Genomic DNA, 16,788 nt, shown 5'->3' with positions numbered 1-16,788 from the left:
TAATTCATAAAGTAAATAACTCTAAAGGTAAAAATCTTAACAGTATCACTCTAATTACAACTTTACTTAATTTCTTTAAGTAAAGGTTACAACTATTTCCTAAATGATATACGAGTTTTGAAATATGATGTGGCAGTTCAACAGAATGGACTCAGTATTCAAATGCCAGTCACACTTCTGTGAGATTCTATTTCCTATTTATAACCTATTTCTGTCAATGAGATTGGTGGTATTTTCCTACTTTAATTCATCTTCTGATCCTGCTTAACTTTTTGCAGGTTTTCACCAAGAATACAACTAAATATTTAGCCCAGCTAAAACTGAATTAGTGGTAGGGTCAAAAATAGAACATCTCATTCTTGTCCCTTGCACACAGGCTCTCTCTCTCTCTAAACATCTGAATTAACTAATAGTTGTAAGAGAGACATAAGTTATAAGACAGATGAACTCTGCTCTGGAGGGGTGGAAAACAAGGGTTAGTGAATTCTTTCCTACCTCTTTAGATTTGGAACTTCTACCAGTGGTGCTTCTAGAATTCTTAGTGTTTTGCCCAACCAAAGTCTGAAACATTAAATAAGAAATAGAGAAGAACTGAAATTACAGCCAGATCATTAATGTTCTTTTTAAAAAAACAAAACAAAACAAAACAAAAAACTTGAACAGTAAACATTATTCAACCACATTCAAATAACATAAAACTAAGTCAACGATCATTGAATAGTATAGGTAGAGTCTCTAAAACCTGTAGTTAAATTCAGTTTTACTCATCTTTTTTTTCTCCTATCGACACAATGCCTGAATTGGGTAATCAGTGAGTGACCTGATAAAGGAAGATTCAATTTAAGAAAGAAACTTTCCCATTTTGAAGCAGGTACTAAGTCACCTTAAGAGATTGACTGCAGACATTTTAAACCACAAAGTTATATTTCTGACCAAATTTTGTTCAAACAATGCTTTTCAAACCTGTTAATAAATTAGGAACTTGAGCTTAATACTCTAAATGTCCACTGGCTTACATCAATGGAATCATTTAAGTAAGGGAAATGGGAGCTTTGGTTGGGGTGGGGGGTGGAGAGTGAGGAGATGAAGTATGAAAAAAGAATACATCTCCTACTCCATAGTTAGAGCAGCAGCTAATTAATCACTTCAAAGATACACTGAGCCAGTCTTCCTACCCTCCTCACCTTATTGTTGCTGTCATCCCGTTTCATGATGGAAGATCTAGCCTCTGTTTCCTGAGACTGTTTTGTTATATCCCTGTAATCCAGTTTAGAATCCTTGCTTTGTGGGGCTGAGATCCAGATCCTTCCACTTCCACCTCTGGCAACACCGCTCTGAGTCAGTTTGGATTTACTGCTGCTTTCTGCCAAGCCTGACCCAGCACTTGTAGGTTTAAGTAGACTCGATTCCTTGGCTGAAAGTTTCTTTTCAGCATTTATTTGATCTCTGAGTACAGATTTTAGAAAACTTTTCTGATTTTCAGTTTTTGAAGATGTAGCTTTTACTTTTGGAGAAGAGACAATAGCAGCCTTGATAGGTGATTTACTGCTAGATACATTTAATGTAGTCAGCATACTAGTTTTATTAACTTCATCAGGCTTATTGGCCTGACCCACTTTATGTGGATATGCCTTGGTCACAATGTTTTCTGCAGGCTTTTCTTTCATTACTGCCACAATCTTTTCCAACTTCTCTGCAACCATCCCAGCTTCACTCTTTTCAGTCTTCTCTGTTCCTACTTGCAGATCCACTGTAGTTTCCTTAGTATTGAATTCATTCTTCTTTTCAACAATGTTATTTTTTTCAGAAATTCCCTTTTTGCGCATTGCATTCTCATCCCCAATGGAAACTCCTGGTACTAAGGCCATAACATAAGCAGATGGCACCATTTCTGAAACAGTTTCATGTTTGTCCACTTCAACTACATCTTCTTCCATAGACTCTGTAATTCCAGAAAAGAAATCTGCTTCAGATGGAGCTTCTTCTAGAATTCCTTTGATGTTCCTTTCTTCTACAAATGTACTGTCAGAAGTTGACAATTCTGTTTCAGGGTTAACAATTTCTGCCTCTTCCTTCTCAAAGTCAGTGGTAATCACCTGCTGATTTAAAGCAGATTCCTCTACATTTTCAGGAAATAATTCAATACTGCCTGGAGCAGATACTACTAGAGGATTGTCCACTTTTTCCTCTCCTTGAGTCTCAACTTCCAATGTTGCAATAGCAAAGTCAGAGTCACACAGAGTTTTTTCAAGTTGTTCTTCACCAGGCTCTTCCAGTTGTACAGAAGGTTCTGCTTGAATGCTGGGAGTAGGTTCTTCTTCAACCTCACTAGGTTTAACAGAGGGACTACCAGCTGCTGTTTGCACCTCACTCTCATCAACTGGACTGTTTTTCAAGTCAGGGCTAAAAGTATTTAAAAACAAACAAACAAGAAAAAAAAAAACACAAACAAAAACACAAACAAAAATCAAACTATGATGAGAATTCAACCATTATATAAGTAATCCTGTTGATGCCAATTGTTAAGACTTCCTGATGCATTAGTAATAAGCACTGGGAAATCCAGCCAATTAGCAATAAAATGGTTAAGATGTTTTGACATAAACATATATAAACAATATAAAATTTCAGAAGAGATTCTCCACTGCACTGAAAGTTTCTTTTTAGTTCTAAGGAAATAATGGCAAAAGTATCGCTTTAAATATGGTCTTAAGTGTTAAAACCTTTATTTTCCTCCTGGATCAAGTTTGCAACCAACATCAGGAGGACTATGAATCTGAGACACCTCAAATTTTTAAGTCATATGTTTACAAGAGTGATAATAAAATATGTATATAGTTCTACAATGAAACCAATCATCCATGCATTGAAATTTTAAATTTTCTAAGTGAACTTCTCTAAAAGGAATATAAAAAACTGATAGGAGGAAAAACCACTAAATCATAGTGTCTCTTGTTTTTGAATGTGAAAACAGGATTTGATTTTAATTTTCCATAAACTGTATATATTAATGGTAACACTTGAAAGTTTCCTTTAGAAGTATTCTTTACATAACTCTGAAGATTTAAAATTAAAGGAGAAACTTAACATGAACATAGAGCCTTTTAACAAAATATAAGCGCCTTTGCATGATGAGAAGGTACATGTTAAAAGAAATTCTTCCAGTCATAGGGTGTAATTTAAAATTCCAATATATAACTTAAACATTTAAATAAAATTATTCAGAAGAAATGGAGAAAATACAAGACAAATATATATAAAATTGATTTTATCACATCATGGTCTTCCAAATCCAAAGTAAACAAAGTACAATTCTATAATTCTGTAACTCCACTACTTCCCTGAGACACATAATTTTTTTTTTAACATTAATGCGAAACAGATCAGAGGTTATCGTGAAGAATTATAGAAAAATCTAAGCTTATGAAGACAATATCTAGCATGCTATCAACACTAATAAAATGTTAACAAATGTATTACATAGTTACATTAGAAACAGCAAGTTGGAGGAAGACACCTGAAAATAATCATGCCATATCAGCACCTCATAAATACAGTACTGACTTTTTCTTATTTTCAAGGAAGGAAGGGATAAGGTATTGACAGTATCTTATGCTTTTCAATGTTCTCTGGTACATGTGGTCATAGGAGTCCCAAGTGACTGGATGGCACCTAAGAACAATAACGCTTTTCAAAAGGCAGCCATATAGTTAACAATGTCCTATGATGTATGTATATCTGCATCCTGAGACATTTTAATTGTATTTTAGAAGCTCAGAAAAATTAAGTGCCATGGACTAATTTGAGCCAATTGGAAACTGGTTTTCTCCCACAAAAATGGTAAGTTTAAGCTTCCAAAGGAGATAAATTTTAATTAAGAGATCAGAGGAACCACTCTATGAAGAGTTATAAAGGCAAAGAGTTTGAGGAATCAATTTTAAGTTGAATATTCAGTAACCATAGCTCTTAATCAATATGCATTTTATTCATTTGTGGAAGCTACCCTTTGTATGTTGAAGAGGTTTAAAGGTTTTTATTTGAAGTAATTCACATTCCTTATATTCAGATACCACTGGCAGATTTTAAGTGTTCCAACTTCTTAGGATAAGTCAAAATATAATCTGGGCCAAACATAAATATAACAAAGATATGAAAAAGTTGTGACAGTAACAGTTATAACAGTTGTGTGTGACTACTATTTCTCAAAATATGTATCATTGTTTTCAAATATAAGACTCATTTCCAACACTGAAGATTAAGTTCAAATTTCCTGTTCATTTACTGAACTGCATATGTTAGCCCTAAAGGCTTTACAAACAGGGATCTATTGGGATAGAATGACAATGTAGATTTTTATTTCAGAGTCAAGGTAGCTCTTCCCTTTTTACCATATTGTTTGTCCCCCCCCAAAACAAACAAACAAAACAACCCAACACACTATTTATTATCTTTAATATAAAATGAATCACAACCAATATCACAAAACGTGTAAATTATGGCATGGAAATATAATTTCCTCTATAAACTTTCACCCAAACCACAATAAAAACTTTCAAATAAATAAATCACAACATAGATTTACACTTTAGAAAATACAAGCCTACTTGAAAAAACGGTTTAAGTTCCTATTTGTTCTCATGTGTTAGTCTTCAAAAAAGTATAGTTCTTTCTTCATAGAAATAATTCATCAAAAATTACTATCTTGTTTTTCTGGTGAAAATGGGAAAAGCCTTAGTATTGACCAAGTTAGCTTGGGAAGTCAGTTTGAGATGTCAAATAAATGACATTATTAATGCTAGAGTTAAGCAAACAGTCTTTCAAAGATCAAAGTAAAACAGGAATATCCTGGGAACTGGCATAAAAAAAAATTTCAGGAAGGAATTTTGTGGACAGAAAAGCAGCTTTCACAAAATAAAGAGATCTGTAGGATTCTATTACTCTTATACTCAGTTAATATTAAATCCAAAATTTCTCACATATCTAATTTCCCCCCAATAATACCAGTTTCACAACTTTCAGAAAAGGCATACAGTAAAAGTTGGGTATGGGAACAAAGGTTAACACTGTACCACATACATCCTGAGAAACTTTAGATTAAGACTTAACATTTCTGAAGATGAGTGTTTATTCCAGAGGGCCACTAGATACTTCCCAAAATTATTAACTGGTGAAAATTTCATCTACCATCCTTATTTAGACTCTTAAATACTTGATAAACAAATCCTGTTTTTGAGTGTACTGAGCAGCAGGGGCAGTGATGCAAGCAAAACATGGGTCATTATTAAATTACAAATATACAGCTACTCCTCACTTACCAACTATCTTGTTAATGCAACATTTCGTATTTTGGTAACAGGAAAAGAAATCTATGATCTGTTTTGCACATTAAAGACATAAATCTGGCAGTAATGAACACCAAAGTCCCTGATGGCCAGACCCCATGTGCACGCAGAAAGGAAACTCGTATTTCACCACTTGGGAGGGGAGAGGGGTCAAGTTCTCTCCAAGCTGCTGATTGGAGTGGTGGTGGCGGAAGGCTGAAGTAAGGCTGGCAGGGCTAGGATGCTGTCTGGCAGATCCTGGGTGCTAACAGGAGAGGGGCTGAGGCTGGGGCAGCAGCTGTCAGCGTTGTAAAGGCTGGCTGTCTTCAGGGGCAGGGAAGAAGTAGGACCTGAGGTCTGGCCCCAGTTTCTGGCCCCAAGGGGTTGCAGAGACAGGTCAGACCAGGTCGAGTCCACTGAGCCCTGAGGTAGGACACTTGGATGCCCAGGGCCCAGTGGACTCAATGTCAGCTGACTAGCACCTGTGTAGAACCCTACACTTCCTCAGTGTTCCCTCCTGGGTGGACCATAGGTAAAAACAGGGCAGGCTATTGGGGGGGGGGGGCGCACGTCAGTGGGTAAATGGCCAGCAGCAGCTGCAGTTTAAGATCAAGGACAGAGGCTGGGCCTGGCTGTCATGCCCTTAGAGGAAGCTCTGGATCATTGATTCTCATGGGGACACAGAGAGCAGGGAACCAAGGGGGGTTTGGCTGGGCAAAGTAGGGGCCCCCTGGAGAGAAGGGATGAAGCAGGGCCATCCATCTAGAAAATACAGTGAAGGCAGGAGAGGGAGAGGACAATTGGGGTGGGGGAAAAGTAGTACTTAGCTCACCCTGGCTCTGGAAGAATGTGCAGCCCTTCCCTGTGACAGGGGCAGAGCTCTCCCGAGGTGTCATAGGGGAGGTAGTGGTGGTAGTAGTGTAACCTCAGTAAAGACCCGGCAGAACATGCACAATAGAGGTGAGGGGGTAAGGTGATTCTGCCATCCTCTATTTTCACGTAATGCCGATTTTCATCTAACAACCTGGTCCTTGAAATCTAACCATATCAATAAATGAGGGAGTGGGTGTACTCACATAAGATTTCTTTTAAGCAGGAAATCTGTTTAAACAGTTTACATTATAACCAACAGGATTATATTCACGATGCAGTAGTACCCAAAAGTGCTTCAAACAAATAAACACACAGTATTTTTCCCATGTTTACAACAAAAGAAGAGAAAAATATATTGACCATATATCCCCCATCTTCCACCCACACCTAACTGCAAAATGGGAAGTAAGAAATTATTAGCATCAGAAAATTTTAATTAATTTTATAAGATTGGACAACTACTGGCAAACTCATTAAGAAACATTTTTCATTTTAGGAAAAAAGTCTAATGATAAAAATGAACAAAGTACAAATAATAGCTATCTCTGCAGACCTGAAACTGTCAAATGAAATCTATCTAATGGATTCTTGGAAAAGCTACAGAATTTGTGGCCACACTGTAGGTCCTATCTGTATTACTACATAAGACACTGTTACTTACTGAGCCCTCTGTAGGCTATTTTATATCAAACACTGCTGGTGTTATTAGTTTTAAAGCATGTGAATATAAGTGATACGATATTCAACTTGAAAAAGGATGTTGATACATGCAGTAAACCTGTTGCTTAAAGCAAGCAATATATTTTAATGTTTTCATAGTCATATTTATCATTTAAAAGTCTCACTTTTTAAGAATTAATTACTGATAAGGAAACTCTCTAAGAATTGTTTTTCAGATATCTTTAAAATTAAACAGCACATCAAATAAACATTTTCCATATTACACACTTTCACACTGTTTCAAACTCTGTAAATTCTTCCTTCCTACATGGACTGTAAGAGATATGGATGAATTTACTTAATATAAAGAAAGGAAAACAATATTCTAAATCAGTGATTCTCAATGAAGAGCCAATGAAAGGGAGACTTCTGATTGGTTTGGCACGGAAATGAGTGGTAGCAAGACAGCATTCATCAAAATGAAAAGTTATAAGTGGCCCAAACAAGTTTTGAGTCACTAGTTTGTGCAGACTTTGAAGAACAAGATTTCAACCTCTTAGTACAAAGCAGTGTACACAGGATTTTTTTCATACTATCCCTTCACTCCATCATAGTTGCTTTTTAAAAAAAGTATCAAAATACCCATTAAACAGTAAGCTAAAATGCCCTGAAAATAATTAAACTCCCATCATCCAGGCTGACAAATGAAAAATGTTAAGAGCTCTCCCTCTCTTCCTGACCCAATTTTAAAGAGAGGACCAAGATTTACTCCACTTCCGTATACTTGGAGTAAACAACCAGTTAAAAAAAAATGAACAAATTCAAATGTTATCTTTTTGTGTTTCCAGTCAATAAAATTAAAAATGATTATACAAAAAGATTAAAATTTTACTACTGTGTTTAATTATTTTGGAATAAAAAGATGTTAACAAAACTAAGTAATACTAACCAGTATCAGGCTGTTAAACAAACATTTTATAAGAAATCATATTTATATGTTTAATTCAAACTAGTTTTAGAGTCTTTCCTAATAACCACTAAATACCTGAATGAGACAACCCCCCCACACACACACATACAGGTCAAACAGAAATGAAAAGGAAAACTGTAACAGTCTCATACATACATAGAACGAACCAACATGTAAGCTATGAACTTTCTGCTACATCTGAACTATTACTATAAGATATGTAAACAAAACCTAGTAACTAATATTATACAAAAATGTTAGCAAACTTAAAGCAACATACCTTTGTTCTCCTTGTTCAGAGTCTTTCTCAACTTGAGCCTGTAACATAATTCCGCATTTTACTAGAGGCTATTCTACCAGATTTTAAGTACTTAAAATCCATTAGTACAACGTAAAATCTAAGCTTAATAAAAAACTTGAAAGTCAAAACAGATACTTTTCAATGTCCATATAAACTTAAGTTTCTAGAGTTATCTCATTAGATGAAGACCACTAATTTAGGTTACACAGGATAACTGAAAAACAGTAATTAATGAGAAAAAAAGATTCCCTTAATGTTAATATAAATGAAAAATCTTTAACAAAACAAAACAAAACAAAACCGAACTTTAAAAGCTTGGAAATACCACCCTTTTGCTTAGAAAAAATAATAACCTGAAATATCAACATCTGCCTTACAGAACTATTAATTTAAAATACTTCTGTTTATAAATGGAGACCAATTAACTTTCAAAGTCCTACACTCAAAACATACAAAATTTAAGACTACTCCTTGTAATTGTATAAGAAAGCACTGTCTGGGGCTCTAAAAGGAAGTAGGAATTAAAAATCAGTCTATGTACAAAGCATAGGCACTTGTGATACGTAAGTGAATACAAAGGTCCCAAATCTGTGCCCTTGTAGAGATGATACGTACAAACTGGAGGCTTTATCTATGGGAATCATGCGTGCTCTGGGTTGAGAATTTTCTAGAAAAGTTTTGTCAGACTGAAAACTGAGAAGTGTACTTTAAAGAAAGTGAGTAATAAATATATTCAGAGGGAATTCTTGGTGTGGGTCACATGTGTCTTCCATGGGGATTGGGACATTGACTCTTCTGCTTATCATTATATCCCAATGTTTGGAATAGTACTGGCATAGAAATGGAATTAGAAAAAACAAAATTCTTAAAGGTCTGGACGAAATCAGACTTCTCAACAATACTGGCCAATTGAAACAATGAAAGGGCAAATAATCTGAGCTCAGAATTTGACACCAAGACAAACTATTAATGAAGTGTGTATGACTAAAATGACATTATTATCAAATACGTAGGCATTCAGCTTAACTATAGTTATAGAACTAAAAGTTGTAACAAATAACACTATGGGCAACTAAAATGGGGTGTGGATGGGAACAAAAGGTAGGGTAAAATAGAAATATTAATTATTTTATTTTAAAAAGTGGGGAATTACAGGCTGCTATAACAAAAATCTGGGGGCAGCTTTTATTTCCATTTTATAGGCTACTTCCTAGCTCAAGCCTTTATTACTTTTCATACAGACAATTACAATATACTGAAATTAGCCTACTGACTTCCACTATCTAATTCATCATTTGTTGAATAGGTATAATGGGTACTACGTGACACATTCAAGTCTGCACAGTTTATCAGTGGTGGTGCTAGGTCTTTTAATGTAACCCAAATTCGTTCACCAATTGTATAAGCTTTAAGAATAGACCTTTGAGTAAGATTTTGGGAAGTAAAGGGCCAAATCAGGCAGGGTTTTAATATAATTTTCACCTACTTCATTTTTGTTTTTTCTGATTGGTGAATTTGGGGTAGTATTTCAATATGTTGTTGCTGTTATGTGCCGCTGAGTTGGACCAGACTCATAGCAACCATTCCTTGGGTTTCCGAAGCAGTATTACTACGGAAGTAGATTGCCCTATCTTCTTCCGAGGAGCGGCTGGTGGGTTTGAACCGCCAGCCTTCTGGTCAGCAGTCAAGTGCCTCAGGAACTATGCTATCAGAGCTCCATTTCAATATAGTCAGTCCTTATTATAATTCTGAATTTAGTTAACAATAATAATTTGAGAAATAGTAAAGACATAAATTTTAAAATGCAATGTTGCAGTGAGTAAAGGCTAAAAGCTTCTGAAATTATAAGGTTAAACGAACTACTCAAATTTGTGCTTAAATTCGTATCCATAATGATGCATGTACTATATAATATAGGTGCTATATTTAATTTGAGTTTAGATGGTAAAATTTCCTATTTCTGAACCAGTGAAAGATTTTTGGCAGATTAACAAATAAATACCATACACATACCAAAGCCCTATTTATCACTGAGATGCACTAGAACTATTAGAAAAAACATCTGTGGGTTTGAATTTAATTGTCAGTCAGCTTCCAGAAAGGTATGTAACCTTGGAAACCCTATGGGCAGTTCTACTCTGCTCTAAAGGGTCGCTATGAATCGGAATCAACTCAATGGCAGTGGGTTTGGTTTGGGTAAATAAAAATACTGCTCCATAAACTATGAACATTGGAACACTGAATACATTGCAAAGCAAATTTTAAAAATGAGGAATATCTAAATTCAGACCAGTTTGAGTACTCTACTACCTGAGAATGATTCTTGAAATTACCTTCAGAGTATATCTTTTGTTCTGGGGAGAATAACCCTTTACACTTTACTCATTTTCTGAAAGCACAAAAGTTGGTAGAGAAAAGTCTTACCTCTGATGAGTCCATCTTTGGAGATAATGTGCAGGTCAGTACATGGTCACCTATGGTCTGTGGATTTTGTTTCAGGAAACTGTACATTGACTGAGCAGATTCAGGACTATCTAACTGAAGAATTGCCTTTGGAGAAGGAAAAAAAATTATTGATATTTTTTTCCTTTCAATCTGAAATTTGTGATCACACAGTTAACATTAATCCTTATTTCAAAGTTAACAAGAGAAAATTCTTAAGAGTGTTGCTAGGCGTAACTGAAGAAGGTGGTAGGTGATTTTAAAGGAGATTAAAGAGGTCTTAAGTAAAGGTTCAGAATTCCTATATATCACCTGTGACTTCTTTTTCTATCCTACATCACATTATTACTAAAGTAACCAAACACGCTCTATTTATCAGTAAGGGGTATGCCAAAGAAATTAATAGCTAGCTGTTGGTCAGTGAGGTATTTTTAATGGAGTACAAATTGTTATGATTCCCTAGTTACACAAATGGTTAATATGCTCAGCTGTAAAGTGAAAGGTTAGAGCCTACCAAAAGGTACCTTGGAAGAAAGGCCTGGCAACCTACTTCTGAAAAATCAGTCACTGAAAATCCTATGGAGCATAGTTCTACTCTTAACACACATGGGGTTGCCATGTCAATCAACTTGATAGGACCTAGTAAATACTGTCAACTACCACATGAAACCCTGACTTTATCAGGTACAGTTCAGCAAAATCTAATTTTAACAATATGCATCTGAAACAAGTATTAAACGCAGAAGACACAGTAAATGTGAACAGATTAATGTGTTTTTTTAAGGAAAGAAGCCAAGTCATGAAAGTAAGAAATGGTCATTTTACTAATTCTATTTTGCATGTAACTAAATAAACTTAATGCTATTTGCTTTATAGCTGGAAGGGATTTTGGAAAATACCCAACAATACTTCATTTTATAAACAAGAACTCAAAGTGTAAACTGAATTGGGTAAGGTCACAGATGTAACTTAGAGCCATAGAGCTTAAGGTCAAAACTTTCCAGTAGATAATGCTCTTTGCACTAAATTATCTTTCTCCCTTGTGTGAGTCTTCTTCCTCCTAAAAGACTAGGGATTCTGATCTTTCTTGTCAGAGTCCAGAAGAAAATATCCTGACCCATCAAGTTCTAAGATGTTAAATGTTTATAAATGCTTCAGTTCAAAAGCTGAACTAAGAGTTGTAGACCATAAGAATATAGGGTTCAACTATATATTCTCTACACAACACAGAACAAAGATCATGTTACCTTGTTTTTATTATTCATGAATATGTGGTGTTCCACTTTTCCAAACTGAAGTCCAATACAAAGCACACACTGAAGTCCATCTTCTGGTAAGTTATCAAGATGAACAAACCGATCATAACTTTTTCCTGTATTTGCCTAAAATTGGTTTTTTGGTTTATTTTTAAGAGATAGCATTAAGGAAAGAAAAACAAAGCTTATAGTATCAAACTGTAAAACACAGATTAACAATAATTTCGTATTTCAGAGCATATGATGTCCTCTCCGAAAGTAGTAAATGACTATGTGGGTTAAGATATCAACCCACTGCCATTAAGTTGATTCCGACTGTTCTATAGGGTTTCCAAGACTGTAAATCTTTATGGAAGTAGACTGTCTTGTCTTTCTCCTGCAGAGCAGCTGGTAGGTTCAAATTGCTGACCTTCTGGTTATCAGACAAATACTTTAACCATGGAACCACCAGACCTCCTTGTGGGTTAAGATAGGCCTTAATTTTAGACCAGAATATATCAGCAAAATAATAATACTAAAACAGTATGCATAATCTTTCTTCTATCAACATATTTACCCAAAACATCCTCAAACAAGGTATTGATCTATTTTACCATTTAATGTATACTCTAATAGTATCTGAAAAAAAAAATTCACTAGGGACTATGCCAATTCTTGATTTCTTACTTTTTGCTAGTAAGAAGACATATATGATGTCCCCAGCACCTCAATATCTTAAAATTAGTAATAAGGTTTTCTTTAATTTCAAACAAAGGAATGAACAACAGCAAGTATCTGTATCGAAACAAGTACACCAAGAGGATTTAAATACAAAACTCACCTCTGGGTCATTTTCTTTAATCAAGCTTACAAATATAGCTTCCTAAAAAACCAAAATAAATAAAGGTTGAAGGTATAAATTCCTTTTAATTTGTATATTTAATTAGTTAAGATTTATAATGTAATAATATAAATATTCATTTAACAATATTTCCAAACATTGTTGTTGTTGTTATGTGCCATCGAGTCGGACCCGACTCATAGCAACCCTTCCGTGGGTTTCCAACGCAGTATTACTATGGAAGTAGACTGCCCAACCTTCCTTTCGAGGAGTGGCTGCTGGGTTTGAACCACCAGCCTTCTGGTTAGCAGTCAAGTGCCTTAGGCACTATGTTACCAGAGCTCCCTTCCAAAAATTAGGAGGCAGCAAAAGTTCTGTTCCTTCCAAAAATTTTTCCTTCTTCCTACACACATTTTCCATGTCCCACGCTGATATATGCACCTTAATTCTTCCTCTACCTCCAAGTGCATTAAAATTAATGAGGCAGTACCACGTAGGGAAGGACATTTAAATACCCAAAAGAGGAGTAACAGATTTAATTTAGAAGGCAGGAAGAGAATTAAAATTATAAAACAACTTATTAGCAAGCAAAGTAGAAGATGAGAAAGAACAAAGATGCAAGCTAGTGAAAAAGCAGTATCGTTTACAAGAATAGTGATTTGGAACTACTGAGTTCTAAAGTAAGAGGCCAAGACTGGCATAAGACAGGATGTCAAATCTACTGGAGGTTAGCTACAGGAAGGTTGAAATACTCAGGGAAGGAATCTGGAAACTCAGAGTATGGTTCTTAAATGTATTTTTTTTTTTTGACGATAAAGATGTGTATAAGGAGGTTTGGGGGCATACTGCCCAAGGCATATAACTACAAACCAGAAAGCTGGCAGTTCAAACCCACCAGCCACTCTGGGGAAAGAAGACTGGACAATGTACTTCTGTAAAGATTTACTGCCTCAGAAACCTAGCAATCATGTCACATTAGAGTCACTGTCAAGGAAAGGGTGTTACAAATTACAAGGACTCCCACAATGCCCCAGAAATTCTAACAAACCTATGCGTCTTGGCATTTAAAAGCAAATGTTTACAAGCCACAGAGAGGAGGATTTCTGTCTCTTTAAATCTGAACAGATTTTAATTTTATGCCAATCATGTGGCTTTGTGTGAAAGCAGAAAGAAATATTAGAAGGCTGTATCCGTGGCCCACTAGATTTTAAAAGATAAAATAATGGTTGATGGGATAATGACCAAGAGAGAACAAACCACAGAAATATTTAGGAGTTAAAACAGGTAAGACAGTGACTGATTAAATGTGAGAAATGAGAGAAAAATTTAAAGATAATCTCCAGGTATCCAGTTTGGACGACAGAAAACAACAGAGATACAGAGTACATAGAGGCCTCTTCCAGGACAATAGTTTTCAACTTTTTTTTCCCATCCCTGAACACACTGAGTAACAAGATTCCTTCACTATGGAAGTAACTCTAAACAATGGGACGGTAGAATGTAGAGAGCAGGGAGAAGCTTTCTTAGTATCTGAAAAAAACAACATGTGAGATTTATGAAAGACTGCTAGATGATTCCAAAATGTCACTTGGGGGCCAAGGAATAGTTTCAGTGGGAATAAAAAGATAAGAAAAACTGTATCTAATATTGATAGAATGCTTACTATGTGCTAAACATAAGCACTTTAAGAGGGTTACTTCTTCTAATTGTTACAAATATCATATGAGGCAAGCACTTCCCCAGTTTGTAGATGATAAAACAAAGATTCAGAGAACAGAACAGCATTGCCCAAGGTCATAAATTTGAGCTGCCAATTAAACATGAATCCAGGATATTTACTCTCTAGATCTAGTGCTGTTAAACCAGACTTTATACTAGATACACATCAAAGAAAGCCTCACCAGGATTTGGTGCTGGACTGCTGAAGACATTAGATACAAGTACTTTACAAAATAATGGCCCGGAAGATTAGAAAATTAGTAAGAACATATTCTAAAAGGGTATTTTATTATAGTCATCACCCAAAGAAGAAAACTGGAAAAGATAATGGACCTTAATAATCTGTTAAGAAATTCAATGACATTAAAGTAAAAACAGCAGTAAATCTATCATTTACCTCATCTTTTATATTCATGTTGTCAGGAGCCATACTTATTGAGAGTTGATTTCCATCCAGTGATATTGGGAAGCAAGTATAAAATTTTACCATCGAATCTCCAGATTTTCTACTTATTTCTATATATGCCTTTTTAAATAGAAAATACAAGAATGAAATAAAAGAAATCTTAAGTTTTTCCTGAGAACATTTAATACTTCAAATTAATGAAAAAAAAAAATTTTTAATATAAACATGACTTTTTATTATCGTCTCTCTATATAACAAGTAATCTACATTTTATTAAACAGTTTTATTGAAATATAATCCATATATCATAAAGTTACGTGCTTAAAGTATACAATTCAATGGTTTTTAGTACACTTACAGAGTTGTACAGTCATTCAAATAATCTAATTTTGACATATGAAGATGCACATATCACTAAACAGTACTCTATAAGGTTTGATAAGGTAAATTTTAAAACTCTGCATTAAACATATTAAAGATGTAAAACATTTTCTATTCAACAAAAATTCTATGAAAAATTTGACAAATTAGTAAGTCATTTCTCCTCAGCATCAAAATTCTGATTAAAACAATTCTAAAATAAGGGATATGTTTTATATTTTAAAAATCACTTAGCTAGAAACAGTTAAAGTACTCTGAGATGCCACTTATAAGCCCCTTGAGTTTTGTGAATTTACAGTTTTACAAAATGTCCTTGCAGACAACAGGAATAGCTATTATCAACTCTTACCTTTTTATGAGATGATAAAACCAAAATATCATTCAAACCACCAAATGGTTTGGCTAGGTTGTAAATGTCTTCCACAGAATATCCTTTTACAGGCAAATTAGACACAAGGACCACACACATTTCCTCAATTTCCTTCAAAACAAATTTAAAAATTAAACTGACATTAAAATTTCCTTAACTGCTTTTACGTTTAAATTTATACTGCAGATCATATGTTACATTAGTATTTAAAGTGCATCTACTGGATTAAAACCTGATCAATTCAGGAGGCTGGAGTGAACCACAAAAGAAAAACAAAAAGAAAATGCTAATTTACTTTTTTGGTTTTATTCATGTACACAGAATAACTACAGGTCTTCAGGTTTCTTTTTCAACCAGTGTTTAAAAACACAAGTTCTGTTGTCTTTGGACTCCTTCTCTTCACATAGTAGTGTCATTCTTATGCCTAGTGATGCTAACATCTTTCCAAACTTTAAATCACATGTATCCTTTCAATGTTCCTGAATAACATAATCACTTTTAGGGTATATAAACAGGGTTATCTAGGTCTCCTTAGGATCCTTACCCCATAATTCAATTCCCACTTCCTTTTATTCTCTGGAATTTATTCCATTCTTCAAGGCTATTCTCTCATCATTACCAATTTTTCATTTGGAGGATGTTGGATCCCAAAGGAATGCTACAGTAAACCTGGAAATTCATGACTTCTTTGAAAAAAAATATGGGAAGTTATTTCCTAAACCAGTTGAGAGTAATTTTACTAGTATATGAACTGTGTTCATAAATGGTTCTTTCTAAAATATTTTAAATGAATCTGAAATACTCTACTGGGATATGTAAGTTTGGCAAAGGATATTTCTACATATTTATTTGTATGTGTATTATAAATATATCCAAGGATACTGTAGAGCATACAGGGGAAAAAGTTATGAAAATTTCTTAGCAATAACCAAACATCTTGAGGGAATGACTCAATAGGCTTGGAGACTTAGGACCACAGTTTTGGGGGATATCTAAGTCAATTGGCATAACATAGCCCACAAAGACAATACTCTATATCACACCTCAGTGAGTAGCAACTGGGGTCTTAAAAGCTTGTGAGCGCCCACCTAAGAGGAAACTACTGTCACTCCTCCTTTGGAGCAAAGAGTAACGAAAATCAAAGAAAATAAGCAGCCCAAAGGACTAATGGAACACATGAACCACAGTCTACACTACTCAAAGACCAGAAGAACTAGATGGTGCCCAGATACCACTACCAATTTCTCTCATCAGCAAAGCCTGAACAGA

General features: G+C 34.8%; 1 protein-coding gene across 1 annotated transcript in view; it reads right to left on the bottom strand.

Annotated features, from left to right (window-relative positions):
* Window positions 1–16,788, bottom strand: part of ZNF638 (zinc finger protein 638) — an 81,862-nt gene that overhangs the window by 16,154 nt on the left and 48,920 nt on the right. Inside the window, exons 15-22 of the mRNA XM_042780839.1 lie at window positions 15,499–15,630; window positions 14,760–14,888; window positions 12,644–12,685; window positions 11,815–11,949; window positions 10,550–10,675; window positions 8,105–8,142; window positions 1,185–2,403; window positions 496–561 (exon numbers count right to left, since the gene is read on the bottom strand). Coding sequence (XP_042636773.1) covers window positions 496–561; window positions 1,185–2,403; window positions 8,105–8,142; window positions 10,550–10,675; window positions 11,815–11,949; window positions 12,644–12,685; window positions 14,760–14,888; window positions 15,499–15,630 — 1,887 coding nt within the window. The remainder of the gene's footprint in view (window positions 1–495; window positions 562–1,184; window positions 2,404–8,104; window positions 8,143–10,549; window positions 10,676–11,814; window positions 11,950–12,643; window positions 12,686–14,759; window positions 14,889–15,498; window positions 15,631–16,788) is intronic.

The sequence above is a fragment of the Orycteropus afer genome, unplaced genomic scaffold (assembly GCF_000298275.1).
Source record: "Orycteropus afer afer isolate SDZICR_OR568_19922 unplaced genomic scaffold, OryAfe1.0 scaffold00065, whole genome shotgun sequence".
Taxonomy (NCBI): Eukaryota; Metazoa; Chordata; class Mammalia; order Tubulidentata; family Orycteropodidae; genus Orycteropus; species Orycteropus afer.
This window is presented reverse-complemented; position numbering and strand designations above follow the sequence as displayed.